A 17,096-nucleotide genomic window follows, 5' to 3' on the forward strand; every position below is an offset into this window, starting at 1 on the left:
GAAGTTGTTGTTGAGGCATTTCAGTCATGTATGACTTTTTATTACCTCATTTGGGGTTTTCTTAGTAAAGATACTGGAATGCTTTGCCATTTCCTTTTCCTGTTCATTTTGTAAATGAGGAAACAGAGGTAAACAGAATTCAGTGATTTGCCCAAGGTCACACAGCTAGTAAGTGTTTGAGGCCAGATTTGAACTCAGATCTTCGTGGTTCAAAGTTCAGTGTTCTATCCTTGTGTGTGCCACCTTGCAGAAACTTCCAGGATAAAGAAACCACTGCCTCCCAAAGCAGCCCGTTCTATTTTGGGATGAATGTAGTTGTTAAGTTTTTTTTTCTTGATATCAAACCTAAATCGTGTCTTTATACATTCCACCTATCATTCTTTACTCTGGCTTTCCCAGTCAAGAAGAAATCAAATTTAATCCCTTTTTCAATATAACAATGCTGGAAATACTCTCAGAGATCTCCCAGGTCTTCCTGAGTCTGTTCCTCTCCAAGCTGAATCTAACTGGTCTTTCCATTTTTCTCATGGGGCATGAACTGAAAGCCCATCACCAGATTGGTTGTTCTTTCTGAACACTCTCCAACTTGTTAATACCGTTCCAGAAAGGGAGGACAAGGCAGAAAGGGTTTCCAGGCTGTATAAAAAGTAGATCTCTAGGCCCCTTCCTACTTCTGAGACTCTATGATGATATGAGTACATATCCATTGAGATAGATGAAAACATGTCAGTAACAAGGTACATCAGGCTGCAAGAGCAGCTCTTCATCAGTCTAGATTTTGCTCCCTGGACAGTTCTCCTTTATCTTTGTGTGCAGAATGGCCTCCTGTACACAGGCCCTCCATTAAGAGGCTCAAGAGGTCGAAACCCTCATTAGAAGTGATGAAATAACTTCGTTCAACCTCAAAGGTTAAAATGCATCCAAGCATTACATGCATCCAGCTTTAGGTTCAGGACCTGCCCCAGGCTTGGTGCCTTTCAGCAGGATTAAATTAAAGGCAGATTTGATCTGAAACATATTAACCTGTGTTGGAGTTAGGAGTTGATTTTTTTTAAGGAGTCCTTATGTTAGACTCTCTCTGTGCTTGATTAGCTCTGATTGCTTTCACGTGCATGGCCCTTGGCCTTTTAGAGATGCTTCCCTCTACCACCTTCCATCTGATCCATTATGCACCAAACCACAGAATCTCAGAGTTGGACTGGACCTCAGCAGCCATCTAGCTCAGCACATACACTGAAGGCATCTCCATTATAACATGCTTAAGTGGCCATGCAGGCTCTTTTTGAAGACCTCCAAAGATGGGGAACCTACTACCTCTCAAAATAGCCCATTCTATTTTGGGACACCTCTCATGGTAAGGAAGTTTATCCTGGCATTGAAACTCTACTGATGACCTACAACTTCCACCTTCATCCATGGAGGAACTCAACAAAAAGCAATTCCCTCTTTTAAATGACAACTTTCATGCTCCCTTTGTATTTCCTTCTCCAAGCAACACAGCCTCAGTTCTTTCAAGTCACTGTTACTTGACATGATTTTGAGGGCAGTTGTTGTGAAGACAACTAGGTAGTACAGAGGTTAGAAGGCTGGACTTAGAGTCAGGAAGACCCTAGTTTAAATCCTACCTTAGATGTACTTAGTAACTTTGGGACTCTGGGCAAATCATTCAGTGCTCTTATCCTCAGTTTCCTCATCTGTAAAATGGGGATAATAATAGCATCTCTGTCACAAAATTACAGCAAAGATCAGATGAGTTTTCATATAGGAAGTTCTTTGTAAAGCTCACAGTGCTATATTGATGTTAGCTGTTCTTATTATTTTCTCACAAGTCACGTACCCTCTATAGCCTCAGTTTTCTCATTTGTAAAATGGGGATAAAAATAGTACCTGTCCCCCAGAGTTGTGAAGTCCAAATGTGATAATATTTGTAATAAATGTCAGTGATGGCGATGGTGATATTGATAATTTCCTTTGTAAGCTTTTTAAACTTGAAACACATTTTCTTCATATATGAGTTCAGTTCCCAGAGTAGTTCACAAAAGTCAGAAGACTTAATTCAAATCTCACCTCAGACACCTACTAGCTTATGACCTGGGCAAGTCACTTCCGTCTTACTTTCCTCACCTGTAAAATGGGGATAGTATTAGCACCAACCTCCCTGGGTTTTGATGAGGGTAAAATAGAATAATATTTGTAAAGAGCTTAGCACAGTGCCTGGCACATAGTAAGAACTTGATAAATGCTTGCTCCCTTCCCCATAACAAAATGTATTGTGGAGTACTAGTCGGCGCCCTATACCCAGAGTCTTCATTGAGTTTCCAGCTGTGAGCCTGAGTTCCTCTGATCCCTGTCAAAAGTATACTATCCATTATGAGGGTATAGAGGGAACATTTTGGCACCAAAAAGGTGTAGAGGTGGGGTGTATGATCAAAGAATCACTAGGTGAAGGGAATGAAAGTATCTCAATGGCAGGAGAGAAATCAGACATAGGGCATCAATGACTATGCTTTTGAATAGATGGGTCTTCCTTATTTGTCACTTGTGCAATGACATGAAAACAAGGAGATAGGAACATAGCCATGAAGAGTTCTATGAATTACCCCAACTCTGGACATGAACTTGACTCTGTGATTCCTTATTTGCTTTTAGGGAGCAGCTAATATAATTACATCAGTCAGTCATTACTTTTTTTTTATCTGCCAGTCCTGCTTGGTTTGGAGGGTGGCATGATGAATAGACAACTAGCCTTTGAGCCACAAAAATTGGGGTTCAAGACCCTTCCTCTGTGGCTGGCTCTATGATGCTGGAGAAGCCATCTGATCACTCAACATCTAAGATAATTCTTGAAGAATCAACATTGGAGAGGAGATGCTGACTTGAATTGATAGAAGGAGTCTCATCCAAAGGATTTTCCACACCAGTGAAATTCTTGATCCAATCCCTATAGCTGTTCCCCATTCTACCTACAGTTCTGGGAGGCAGAAAGTGGAAATGATGAACACATGTTTACTTCTTTTTTAAAAAAAATAGAAAATTACAACAGAAAATGAATAAAGAAACTCAGCTTTATCCTTAACTCTTTTTAAAAGCAGGGGTTCTTAGCTTGCCTTTGGCAGGATAGTGAAGCCTGCAGACCCTTTCTTACAAGCATTATTTTAAATACATAAAATAAAATTACAAAGAAAATTCATCATATGGAAATGCAGTTATCTATCTGTCTATCTCTCTATATATCTATCTGTCCATCCATCTATCTATTCATTTTAAAAGAATAGTTTATGGACCCAAGTCAAGAACAAAAAGCACTTAATCTTGGTAGTCTGCAAAATTCAGGCAGGTGAGGACAATGCCTTGTTAAATTGGGCATTTCTCTCTGAATCTCATCACCGTATTTTTGGGTCAAGGATTAAGGGAGAACCTGTGATTTCCTTGCTGTAGAAACTCCATGTGTGGAAACTTCCTCTATCAGTTAAAGTCAGCAATTGCTTTGTAATTGATGTTCTTGGGTGGCTGGAGGTACTAACTGACATGCTTAGGGTCACACAGCCGCATCAATCAGAAGTGGGATTGAAACCCACTTCTTGTCTCTTATTTTACCCATAGTGCTTAGAAAATATGTGATTGCCTATGAAATAGATTCTTCAGACTATTAGAGGATTTCTTGTAGAGCTCCTATAAACCAGAATTTTTATTTTTTAAAACAATAATAGGATCATAGGGCAGGCTAGGGAAGCCTGTTGGACCACTTCTCAGAAGAATTGTTTTTAAATGCAGAAAATACAATGCATGAGATTTCAATGGAAACCAATTATATTGAAATCTAGTTATCTATCTCTTTATCTATCTATCTATCTATCTATCTATCTATCTATCTATCTATCTATCTGTCTGTCTATCCATCTATCTATCTGTCTACCCATCTATCTATCTTTCTATGTGTGTGTGTATGTATATGTGTGCATATATATATATAGACATACACACACATGCATATACACATGTGTATGGGTGTATAGGCATACATGTGTATATATGCGTATTCATGTATGTATATGTGCATATACATATATACACATACACATATACACACACACAGGTTCACAGAATCTAGGTTAAAGACCTATGCTGTAAACAATGAGCTCTACTAATGTATATATCAGAATTCGATTTTTACTTTTATGTCTTATTGATGTTTTCTCATTGCACCATTGTCAAGAAACCGCCATTCCATAGGTCCCTTCCTTGTCATAAATCAAAATAGCCTGTGCTGATCTTTCAAACTTCCATCCACATATAATGTTTAAAGAACAAATCTACTCTACAAAAAGGGAGCAGACCTGTAGGTGATTTTCTATCAATCACAGAGTAGAAGACCTGGAGATGAGAGAAGGAGATGGAACTAGAGATAAGTAAATACATAAATATGTGTGATGAATGCAATACAAACCCATATATACGCATGTAGAAAGGTATAAAGAGGGGTATATCAATTAATATATCTATAGATATATATGTCTCTATATGGATATATTCATGTGCAGGCATACATATATACATGTATATAGCATGTGTGTATATGGACATATGCGTGTATATGCATTTTTGTGTACATATACAAACATACATGCAAATCATGCTTTATTATTACATTAATTCATTATTCCTTGAGTTAGCTATTGTGTTCTCTATAATTCTCATTTCATAAAGGACACTGAAGTTCAGCAATATTCATTGATTTGCCTAAGTTCATGCAGATAGTTCATGGCAGGGATGCAATTTGACTCTCGGTCAAATGTCTAGGCATGACTAGTATAGATTGTCTATGACATTAAGCACTATGCATTGTTTTTGGTTGCAAGGGTAGTTAAGGGTCTGAAGGACAGAGTTCTTGGGCTCTTGGCTTAATTGCTTATATCAGACTCTGCTTCTTTTTAAATTTTTATTGGCTGCTGATGACTGACTAGGCATGGTAATTGAGTCTTTCTGTGCTAAATGACTCTCACACCTTTCCTTCATCACCAAGATCTGAGAGGAAGAACTCATGAGTTCTGGCCTGGGCTTGTTCTTCTTAGGGAGGGGTAGTTGGATACGTGAAGGGTGTCTTTGACTTGGGTTGAAATATGCTGTTCTTGGAAAAGCCCAGGTATGCTCAAGATGCACATTATTCAGGGAGAGAGAAATAGTGTTTGACTTCTCCTTCCTCAGTATTCTGTCAATGAGCTGAAGTCTGATGAGCTACAGCTGTTTCTCTATGACTTATCTTGTGAAGAGTGGAAAAAGTAGTAATAAGATAAAAGAAAAAACTCAAGCAACTTAGGACTGATGGTTTTACCATTTGAAGCTGGCTCTTCCCTCAGGTTTGGAGAGGCAGGAAGTTGATCATTCAACAGGTAGGAGAGTGGGAATCAGGCAGTCTTGAGCTCAAATAGCACCTCTGGCTGTTGGTATCTGTAGTTTCCATCAACTTGAATGGAATCTCATTGAGGGCAGGGGGTATTTTTTGTTTGTTTTGTTTTGTTTTGATATCTCTGATACCAAGAGAACCAAGATAATGCCTATCCATTAGAAAATAGGGACTTAATCAATGGTTGGTAAATGCATGAATCAATTGACTCTGTGTGTATGTATGTATGTATGTATGTGTATATAATATTCATTTATGTATATGTGTATTCTATATATGTATGTGTATATATACATAGAATACACATATACAGCTGCCTTTATCTAGGGTCAGAATGATCCCTAGGTCTAGGTTAGAGAGCCAGCAAGTATGCTCCCAGTAGCACATGAGTTTTGAGTAAAATGCATTTATGACCTTCAATCATTCTTTCATTTTTACTGCTCATGACATTTATAAATCTATAGAAATGCTATATACTCCTTAACATCTGGAAATTTACAGCTATTGGGCTGAAATGGATCTCTCTGTCTGTCTCTCTCTCTCTGTCTCTCTCTTCTCTCCCTTCCCTATTTTACTTCCATCTCTAGTCTCTCTCTCTCTCCCCTTTCTCTATCTGTCTCTCTATATGTTTCTGTCTCTTCTCTCTCTCTCTCTCTCTCTCTCTCTCTCTCTCTCTCTCTCTCTCTCTCTCTCTCTCTCTCTCTCCTTGTCTCCCTTCTCCTCTTTCTTCCCCATCTCCCTCTTCCTCTCCCCTCTCTATAATAAATGGATCTGACTATAATATTCCCCCACTCAAAAGCCTTCATGACTTCTTGTTATGAGAGACTCTGGATCATATTCAATAAGATGAAATTTAATAGATAAAATGTGTCAATGCAAATATTAATTAGTCAATAGACATTTATAAAGTATCAGGTATGATACTGGATACTGGGGATCCAAAGAAAAATAAAAAGCTTGTATTCTTCTGGGATGAGCCAAAATAAATTAATACAAAATATGTTCTAAGTAAATATAAGGTAATTTTGGGTGGGGGAGGCACTAGTGCCTGGGACAACAGGAAAAGCCCAATATAAGAGCTGGAGCACTTGAGTTGAGGTTGAAGAAATATCAGGATTCTAAGGAAGAGGTGAAGATGGAGGGTATTCCAGGTATAGGACAGCTAGAAGGCACGGTGGATAGAACTCTGGGTTTACACTCAGGAAGATCTGAATTCAGATCCAGTTTTAGCTACTAGCTGTTACTGATCCTGAGAAAATCACTAAATCTCTCTCTCAGTCTCAGATTCCACATCTGTAAAATGTACATCCTAATATCACCTATTTTCTGAAGCTGTTGTGAAGGAAAAATAGGAGAATATTTATAAAGAGTTTTGCAAACTTTAAAGAGTTATATAAATGCTAGTGATAATGTGACTGCTGCTGCTGCTGCTGCTGAATGTGTAAAGTAGATTGAATATTGAGTGTAAAGATGAACAGCATGTCAGTTTGACAAAATGAAAAGTATATGAAGAGGAATAATGAGCAACTGAAAAGAAGGATTGGAGCCAGATTGACCAAATCCCTAAATGCCTAATGGAGGCAAGAGGCAGCCAATGGAGTTTCTTTAGCTAGGAAACAACCTGTGGTAAGCATTTGAGAAGGTCAGCTCAGCAGCAGTGGAAGGGATAGATTGGGATGAGGAAAGATTGGAGCCAGAGATAATGCAGGTCTTTAAGATGAAGGAAAACTCAATGGATATGTCATATTCTTGATAAACTGTGAGATACTGAGCTCCTTCCTACTTCAAGCTGAAACTCCAAAACTCCTAAATTTAGTCTTTATAGCCCTCACAGTCTGTCTCTCCAGCCTACTTTGTTAGTCTTATTTCATACTATTCACTGCTATGAAATACATTTTCCCCATGAACTGAGGTAAGAGTCAGTCAACCAAGAAGCATTTATTAAGAATGAACTATATGGGGATGGAGCCAAGATGGCAGAGTAGAAAGATGGACCTGCTGTAGTTCTCTCATAGCCCATAAAATACCTGTAAAAAATTACTCTAAACAAACTCTATAGCAACAGAAGCCACAAAATGACAGAGTAAAAGACATTTCCAGCCCAAGGCAGCCTAGGAGGCCAACAGAAAAGTTCTATCATGCAGCCCAGCTTTGGCTGTAGCACAGCATAGACAGGACTAGAGAAGGCTTCAGGGTGTGGAATTACGGGCAGCCACTGAAGTTCCCAGATTTCTCAACCTACAAATGCCAAAGACAGCTTCAAAGATCAGTGAGAAAGTTCTTTCACTTGGATGAGAAGCGAGCAGGGTCCTGCCCTAGCGCCAGCCCCATGCAGCAGCAGCAGCCATTTTAGGAGCCCTCAACCTAAAGACCCTGGGGGAATTGAACCACTGATCTGGATCTCAGTCCTGAGTGGCAGCCCTGGGGTGAGAAGGAGCACTGGCATGGTGAAGTTGGTGGAAGCTCTGTTCAGGAAATCCTACTCACAGATCCTGGGCAGAAGAGTGCTTGTGGTTGTTCCCAGAACAGAGTGCAGGCCAAGAGAGGAGTAAACTCCTCTCCCTTGATTGTACCACGTTGGAGGAATTGAGAACTTACAGGTCCCTAGAATACAGCCTCCACTTGACAAGGGACTCAAAAGTCAAGTAACTGGCTGGGGAAATGACCAAAAAATGGAAAAAATAAGACTATAAAAGGTTACTTTCATGGTGAACAGGTATTTTCTTCCATCCTTTCATATGAGGAAGAACAAAGCATACCATCAGAGGAAGATATAAAAGTCAAGGCTTCTACATCCAAAACCTTCAAAATATGATGGTCCCAGGCCATGGAAGAGCTCAAAAAGGATTTTGAAAATCAAGTAATAGAGGTGGAGGAAAAATTGGGAAGAGAAATAAGAGTGATGTAAGAAAACCATGAAAAGTGAGTCAGCAACCTGCTAAAAGAGACCCAAAAATAGTGAAGAAAATAACACCTTTAAAAATAGGCTAACTGAATTGGCAAAAGAGGTCCAAAAAGTTAATGAGGAGAAGAATGCTTTAAAAAGCAGAATTATCCAAATGGAAAAGGAGGTTCAACAGCTCACTAAAGAAAGTAGTTCCTTAAAAATTAGAATGGAGCAGATGGAAGCTAATGACTTTATGAGATACCAAGAAATTACAAAACAAAACCAAAAGAATGAAAAAATAGAAGACAATGTGAAATATCTCATTGGAAAAACAACTGACCTGGAACATAGATCCAGGAGAGGCAATTAAAAAATAATGGGACTACCTGAAAGTCATGATCAAAGAAGAGCCTAGACATCATCTTTCATGAAATTATCAAGGAAAACTGCCCTGATATTCTCAAACAAGAGGGTAAAATAAATATTTAAAGAATCCACTAATCACCTCTTGAAAGAGATCCCAAAAGGAAAACTCCTAGGAAAATTGTAGTCAAATTCCAGAGTTTCCAGGTCAAGGAGAAAATATTGCAAACAGCCAGAAAGAAACAATTCGAGTACTGTGGAAATACAATCAGGATAACACAAGATCTAGCAGCTTCTACATTAAGGGATCAATCAAAGGGCTTGGGATATGATATCCCAGAAGTCAAAGGAACTAGGATTAAAAGCAAGAATCACTTAACCAGAAAAACTGAGCATAATACTTCAGGGGAAAAAATGGTCATTCAATGATATAGAGGACTTTCAAACATTCTTGATGCAAAGACCAGAGCTGAAAAGAAAATCTGACTTTCAAACACAAGAATCAAGAGAAACATGAAAGGTAAATAGGAAAGAGAAATCATAAGAGACTTACTAAAGTTGAACTGCTTACATTCCTACATGGAAAGGTAATATTTGTAACTCTTGAAACTTTTGTCAGTATTTGGGTAGTTGAAGGGATTATATACAAACACACACACACATACACACACACACACACACACACACACACACACACACACACATATATATATATATGTATATATATATATATATACAGAAGGCACAGGGTGAGTTGAATAGCAAGAGATGATATCTAAAAAAATAAAATTAAGGGATAAGAGAGGAATATGTTGGGAGGAGAAAGGGAGAAATGGAATGGGGCAAATTATTTTTCATAAAAGAGGCAAGGAAAAGCTTTTTCAATGGAGGGGAAAAGGGGGGAGAGGTAAGAGAGAAAAAGTGAAGCTTACTCTAATTACATTTGACTTTAAGGAGGTAATAACATGCATACTCAATTTGGTATGAAAATATCTTACACTGCAGGAAAGTAGGGAAGAGGAGGATAAGTGAGATGTAGGGGGATGATAGAAGGGAGAGCAAATCGGAGGAGGGAGTAATTAGAAGTAAATACTTTTGGGGAGGAACAAAGTCAAAAGAGAGAATAGAATAAATGGGGGGCAGGATAGGATGGAGGGAAATATAGTTAGTCTTTCACAACAAGACTACTGTAAAAGTCTTTTGCATGACTACACAAGCATGGCCTATATTGAATTGCTTGCTTTCTTAGTGGGGATAGGAGGGAGGAAGGAGAAAAGTTGACACTCAAAGTTTTAGGAATGAATATGGAGAATTATTTTTGTATGCAACTGGGAAATAAGAAATACAGATAATGGAGTATAGAAATCTATCTTGCCCTACAAGAAAAGAGAGAAGATGAGGATAAGGGAAGGAAGGGGTGCGATAGAAGGGAGGGCAGTTTGAGGGAAGGGGCAATCAGAATATATGGTGTCTTAGGAGGGGGAAGGGGAGAAGTGAGGAGAAAATTTGGAACTCAAAATCTTGTGGAAATGAATGTTGGAAACTAAAAATAAATACATTAACTAAAGTTTCAAAGAAAAGAATGAACTATATGCCAGGCACTGTGCTAAGTGCCAGGGATACAAAGAGGCAAAAGCAATCCTTGCTTTCAAGGATCATGGGCTAATGGGGGATACAATCAAATATCTACTGCATACATTGTCAATTTCATCCTACATCTCCCCACCCTGGTCATCCCATAGGGTTGGAATACACTCTTTTTACATTTCCATCTATTAAAGACCTTCAGGTCTTGGCCCCCTTGTGCACTCCCACATAAAGCCTTTCCTTTTCCTCCCAACTGAAGGTAATCCCTCTCATCAGAATCCTCTTGACCTGTTCCTCCACTTTTGCCTTCCCCTCAGCAAACCTTGGTTTGTATCATTGCTACTTGGGTGCATATCCCAGTGTTCTAGTAGGGTATATTACTCCTGGAGGGCAACTACTGTATTGATTTTCATCTTTTCATCCTCATCACTTCCAATATTGCCTGACATCTCCAGTGTCATACTGTATCTTAGAAGCATTCATCCACCCTTGGACTGCATGCAGCCCGCAACACTCTTGAGTGTGCCCCAAATCAGATTAAAATGTAATTGAGAAATTTTAACAAAATAAATAAAAATACAATGAAACATAGATAATGTTATATTTCAAAACTAAGTCAGTCTGCAGGCTCTGCCATACAGATTGGTGGCCCTGTTACTATCTGAATGTGACACCACTGCTTACTCTCCATACACTCCATGGCCTGATCATTCTCAGTTACTTTCTCTACCTCACACACAATGATCTCCATCTCCCTTCTCCATGTCTTTGTCTTGGCTTTCCCCCATGCCTGGAATGCTCTCTCTCCTTCCTAACCTCAGACTCTTAGCTATCTTGAAGACCCAAATCAAGTCTAACCTTCTTCAGGAGGTCTTTGCAGGTGCCTAGGGCTGCTTCTGTCTTCTACTCTGAGGGAAACTTCAGTCAACTCTGGATTAATAGTCAGGTACCAAGTTATATACATGCTGTCTCTCCCATTAGAGTGTGAACTCCCTGAGGGTATCATATCCCCAGCACTTAGGGCTTAATGCTTATCAATTGCTTGATTTAACTCAGGTGCTCATTTCTTGTTGTATGGAATAGGACTCTGGGTCTCTTGCTTTGTTTCTTGTCTTCTCTTTGTTTCTTTATTGAACTTTTCCTCTGTATTTCTGAATCTCTCGCTCGCTCTTTGTCTCTACTTCTCTATTTGTCTCTGTGTATCTATATTTCTGTCTATTTGCCTCTCTTTGTCTCTGTCTTTCTGTCTCTTCTCTGTCATTATATTGTTGTCTTTCTCTTCATGTCTCTGCCTGTTTCTGTCTCTGTATTTGCCACTCTGTTTTTTTCTTTGTTGCTGTCTTTTACATTATCTCTCTCTTTTTCTGTATCTGCCTCTGTCTGTTTGTCTCTGTCTTTCTCTCTCTCTATCTCTCCTTCTCATTGTCTCTGTGTCTCTCCTCCCATATCAGGAGACTCCAATAGAAATATCATCATGTGGATGGACCACCGGGCAGCCAGTCAAGTAGAGAGAATCAACAGAACCGGACATGGAGTTCTGAAATTTGTTGGAGGGGTGATGTCCGTGGAGATGCAGCCTCCCAAACTTCTCTGGCTAAAGGAGGTGAGTACCCAGAATAGGAGTTTGGAAGAATGGAGTGGTGCAATCAGACCTAGCTCACTACTTAGGTAGCATAGAGCTTCACTTTGTTAACCTCAAATTCCTTTTTTTCTCATTTCATTTGAATTTAAGTTTCTGGGTCTAAGATAATATGGTATTCTTGGTGACTTGAAAAAAATTTCCAGGGAATTCAGCCTTTTCTATGAAGTACACACCAAGGGAATGCCAGTTTAATGGATGCCATTAGAGATGGATGAGGGAGAAAGTTCAAGTTCCCAAGAACTCCAATTGACTTGGAAATCCCAAGGTGGTCTAGAGAGCTGAGAATCTACCTAATGAGCAGTGCTTAGTGTGATTCATGCTCTGGCTATGGTGTTAGCTGGATTGAGATTTCAATTACTCAAGCCACTTCAGGGGAAAAGAAAATCCCACAGGTTGGTGCACTGAAAGGAATATTGGAGTCCCAAAGCTTTGGATTCTAATCTTAAACCTTCCCATGATTATTATGCAATTTTTTATATTTCTCTGACCCTCTGTTTCCTCTTCTGAAAAATGTGTGTTGTCGGGGTGGGGGGAGAAGGAAGATGGCAGTTGGAAGGGGAAGGTTTGCTACAGTTGGACATAACAATGATAAACCTAGAGCTAGGAAGGAACTGCATTCAAATCCTGTCCCTGACACTTTCTGGTTGTATGACCATAGGCAAGTCACTTGGACTCTCTGAAATTTACCTGTAAAATGTTGATACTACTACCATTATTGCCTTGTGAGGCTCAAGTAAGATAATACACATATAATGTCTATAAAGAATTTTGCAGATTCTAAGGTATTAGTATATAAATGTAAGTTGCAATAAGATTATTTATAAAATCTCTTTCAACTAAAAATAAAAGGATTCTGTATTTAGCCTTAGGCTGGTTGGGATGAGAAATGGGACTGTTAAACCCTAGGATCCAGAGCTGCCTCGATATTTAGTTAGCTGGCCATGTGGTACATTGTAAGAGGCCCAGTGCCCTCCCATGTCAAGACTAGGTTCCCTGGTTGACATCTAGATTGACCGGGACTCTCCTTCAGCTAAGACATGGCAATCAATGCCCAGCAAATCTACCAAGGAAAATCATCCCCCTCCTCTCTTTTCCTCTTTCTTTTTTCCCCTTCCCTCCTCCCCACAATAAACAGAACTATAAGATATAGTCCCTGCTCTCAAGGTTCTTTCAGCTTAGCTGGGGTGATAGATGAACATGCATAAGAAAGGTAGAGAACAACTAAGTGTCCAAGGATATGTAACTTACTGATTCAAAGACTGTAGTCTACAGATTAAGTGGTAGGGTTGAAGTCAAGTAGACCTGGGTTCAAATCCTGCCTCAGACACTTAGAAGCTCTGGGACCCTGGGCAAGTCCCTTAATCTCAATATGTCTCAAATAACTCTCTAGGATTTTTCTACTACAGTTAAAAATGGTGGGCTTGCTATCAGCCTAGGCGGATGAAGTTCCTCACCCTGACAAAATATTTGTACTGTCTGCCTCATGAGATGGAAGGAGAGTACTTTGTAAATTGTTGAAGTGCTGTATAAATACATTATAATTATCTCAAGCCCTCCCTGTTACATCCTTATGTCAACATTTTCCCAGGATCTCCTGTAATTGAATAAGATGCTAAACATGTCCTCATTGTATATGATCCCCAAAGGAGATTTGTAGCTTCCCTGAAATTAATATGTGAACTTAATAAGATCCAGATTTCCTCTGAAGCTTATGAACGAGGATCTTCTGCCTGGTGACTTTCTATTCAACCCTAATGGCTTCTTTAGATAACATTCTTTGCTTCCCCCAGGTGGTAGAAATCTTCCCCCCAGGACCCAGACAGCATTTTAACTGTATTCTCCTGTAGAAGCCATGTTTTCTTAAATCGTGGTTATTGGGGTATCTGTGTTCCCTGCTCAAGCTGAGAAGTAGGGGCTGCTAGGCGTTATAATAGGTAGAATACTGAACCTAGAGTCTGGAAGACAGGAGTCGAAATCTTGCCACTTACTAGCTCTCTCACCCTGGGAAGTCTCTCAGTCTGCAATTCCTTATTTATCACACAGCACTTAATTTCCATCATTGTGAGGAGTATGATAATATGTGTCATTGTTGTAGTTTAGTCATTTTTCAATCATGTCTGACTCTTTGTGACCCCTTTTGTGGGTTTTCTCAGCAAAGATACTGAAGGAGTTTGCCGTTTCCTTCTCCAGTCTGTCCCCATTTTACAGATGAGGAACTGAGGCAGACAGGGTTACAGAGCTGGTAACTGTCTGAGGTCAAATTTGAAATCAGGTCCTTCTGTCTTCAGGGCTATCAGTCTTTCAGCTGGACCACTTAGCTACCCTCAACTATAAAATGGACAGTGTTGAAATCTGAGGTTTCTAGTACATTCAACATAATGGAGATTAATTTTGTTGAGTGGCCCATTTTTTTTTCTTTTAGCAAACCCAAAGTAGCATTCAGCCTAAAATTGGAGATTTTTTTGTTTTTTTATGATAACAGGCTCAGTGAAATATTAGAAAAGCCATTGTATTTGGGATCAATACATCTGAATTTAAATCCTAATTCTGTCAATTTAATGGCTTTTTGACTCTGGACCAGTTACTTCCCTATTTATAAAATGGGAGAATCAGACTAGGTGATTTCCAAGGTCCCTTCCACCTCTACATTTGAAATCCTTCAAGTCAATATTTAAGATACTTCTGACATTCCCTTTAAACTACCCTTTCTTCAGTGGTATTCAGTTCATTTTGATGGAGAGTTCAGGAAGTATCTACACTGTGACAGGTACTGAAAATAATATCATCAGGACTTCAAGGATCTATGAATTCATCAGCATAAAAAGTTCTTCCATGGATGGAGGTTGAAGATATTTGTAAGTTAGTGGAAGACTCTTCCAGGATTGGCAAGACTTGGGGATGGAGACTGAAGCCATTTGTGAGCTAGCAGAGGAGTCTTACAGGATTGACCAAGACTCAGGATCACAAAGCTATACAGAGCCTTAACTAGGAATCATGGGATCATGAATTTAGAGCTGGAAGGGACCTCAGAGGTCATTTAGTCCAACTCACCTATTTTGCAGAGAGGGAAACTGAGGTACTGAGACATAAAGTGAGTTGTCCAAAGTCTCACAGTTATTAAGTTGGTAGTACAAACATTTGAGACTAATTCTTTGGATTCCAAAGCCAGCATCCTTCGCACTTTGGCAAGTAAATATTCAAGGCCCACTTTGACCCAGTTCTTCCTCCCTGCAGAACAAGCCTGATGTCCACTATATTAAAGGTAATGATGACAAAGGCAAAAATGAGCCAGTCTGTTCTCCAAGAGCTTCCAGTCTACTGGAACATATGGCGTTCACATAGAAACAACTGTTTCCTTTTTGAAAAGTCATGTTTGATGGCTGCCAAGACCCATCCTGACTTTAAATTGTGTTTTCTTATCTTGAAAACAACTCTGCCAGGAAACAGCAGTATTTCTTACCAAGAATTCACGTTTCCATAGCATTTTTACAACTCACATTTCCACAATTATTGCAGATTTCTGGAACAACAAACCCATGAGATAAACAGTGAACATAGTGAGAACCCAATTTTATAGAAGCAACAAATCTAGGAGGAAGGAAGGGACCTCCCCAAAGTCGCACAACAAAACAAGACAACAACTATTTATTAAGTGCCTATGTGCCAGGCACTGTTCTAAACTCTGGAGATACAAAGAGAGGCAAAAATAGTTCCTACCCTCAAGGTGCTCATAATTTAATAGGGGAGATAGCACACAAGCAACTAGGTACAAACATACTATATGATATATATATATATGGATATATATATACACATACACACACATATGTGTGTGCACGTATATATAAACAAGCTCTATAATCATATTACATATATACTGGATAAGTTAGAAATAATCACAGAAAGAAGGCAGTGGATTTAAGGGCATTTTGGGGAGGGCTTTCCCTGGAAGGCAAGACTCGAGATGGGACCCGAAGGAACACATATGGTGTTAGAGATGGGATTTGAGTCTAGCATTCTTTCCATTATGTTGACCTGCCTTTATAGTCCATTTCACTTCCCATATAAATGGAAGAGTTTGACATAAAGAAAAAACATGCTTTTGACATTTGTTTCATGACATATTCAGGACCAGAGAACACATTCATATGTCCTAAGTGCAGCGGGCTAGTCAACACACTCTATTCTCAATTCAGTTCATTGCCCTCTTGTTTCTAGAAGTCCGATACCAAAGGTCACTGGCCCAGATGTCCAGTTCAGGCTGCCAAGAAGACATGTAGATTTTCTAAGACCAATTTAGCCTTTCTCTAGAGAGAGACCTCTGGCCCTTGGGTCTTGTCTTGCAGTATAGAATTTGAAGTGTGTCCCTTATACTTAAGGTCTATGGGTTTCAGTTTGACAGATGTTTCCTTAATCAGAACTGTCAGATGAAAGGAAAAACACCATGTGAATTTTTCATAACCCCCACGAGTCTGGCTTTTCCATTTGGTCTCAATGACTCTTGCTCTCTTCCTAATGAAGGCCAAATGTAAATTAAGTTCTGTCAGTTTTGAGCAGCTGGAGTCTTCTCTCCTCCTAAACATGAAACATGGGAGAGTAACAAGGTGCAGACTGAGGAAGGTCGTTAGAGCTAACTGGCTCAAGTAGACCCTGACAGTTTAATGTTCATGGAAGATAATTAACATGGCTCGCAGGAATGACAAGAAGATATTCATATCCATCTTTTAACTCATTTTCTTTTTTTTTTCTATCGTCCGCACAGCTACGATCTTGTCATTTCATTGTCTGAAATTTGTTCATTGTTCTTTAGAAAGATTCTAGGAGCAATTGGTTAAAAGTTGATAGAACCTGCTTTTCTGATGAAGCAAGTATTTAACCAGTTCCTGGCATGAGAGAAAAGGCAGTGGCCCTGAAATCAGTGGACCTGTGCTCAAGCACTACCTCTGATCCTCACTACCTCTGTCATCTAGAGCAAATGTCACTTCCCTGGGCCTTGTTTTCCTCATTTGTCAAATTAAGGGATTGGATTAGATGGCCTCTGAGCCCTCTTCGGCTGAACTCTATGAATACCTTTTCTCAATTTGGCCAAAGACCTTGTATTTTGTTCCCATATTGGGAAGAGGAGACAAGTCGGACTTGTTAAGGAAATTCGTGTGATCTTTCTGGATCCTTGGCTGTGTTGTGTCTGTTTTCAGAATAAACAAAATTTCTAG

The 17,096-nt window shown here is 39.4% G+C and overlaps 1 protein-coding gene across 14 annotated transcripts in view; it reads left to right on the forward strand.

Moving 5' to 3' along the window:
- FGGY (FGGY carbohydrate kinase domain containing) overlaps positions 1 to 17,096 on the forward strand; it is a 537,121-nt gene that overhangs the window by 36,982 nt on the left and 483,043 nt on the right. For all 14 annotated transcript variants that reach the window (XM_072649657.1, XM_072649652.1, XM_072649650.1 and 11 more), the window contains one exon: positions 11,693 to 11,844. In XM_072649657.1, the coding sequence (XP_072505758.1) occupies positions 11,716 to 11,844 (129 nt within the window). In that variant the 5' untranslated portion in view covers positions 11,693 to 11,715. The remainder of the gene's footprint in view (positions 1 to 11,692; positions 11,845 to 17,096) is intronic.

This window comes from Notamacropus eugenii, chromosome 2, assembly GCF_028372415.1.
Source record: "Notamacropus eugenii isolate mMacEug1 chromosome 2, mMacEug1.pri_v2, whole genome shotgun sequence".
Lineage (NCBI taxonomy): Eukaryota > Metazoa > Chordata > Mammalia > Diprotodontia > Macropodidae > Notamacropus > Notamacropus eugenii.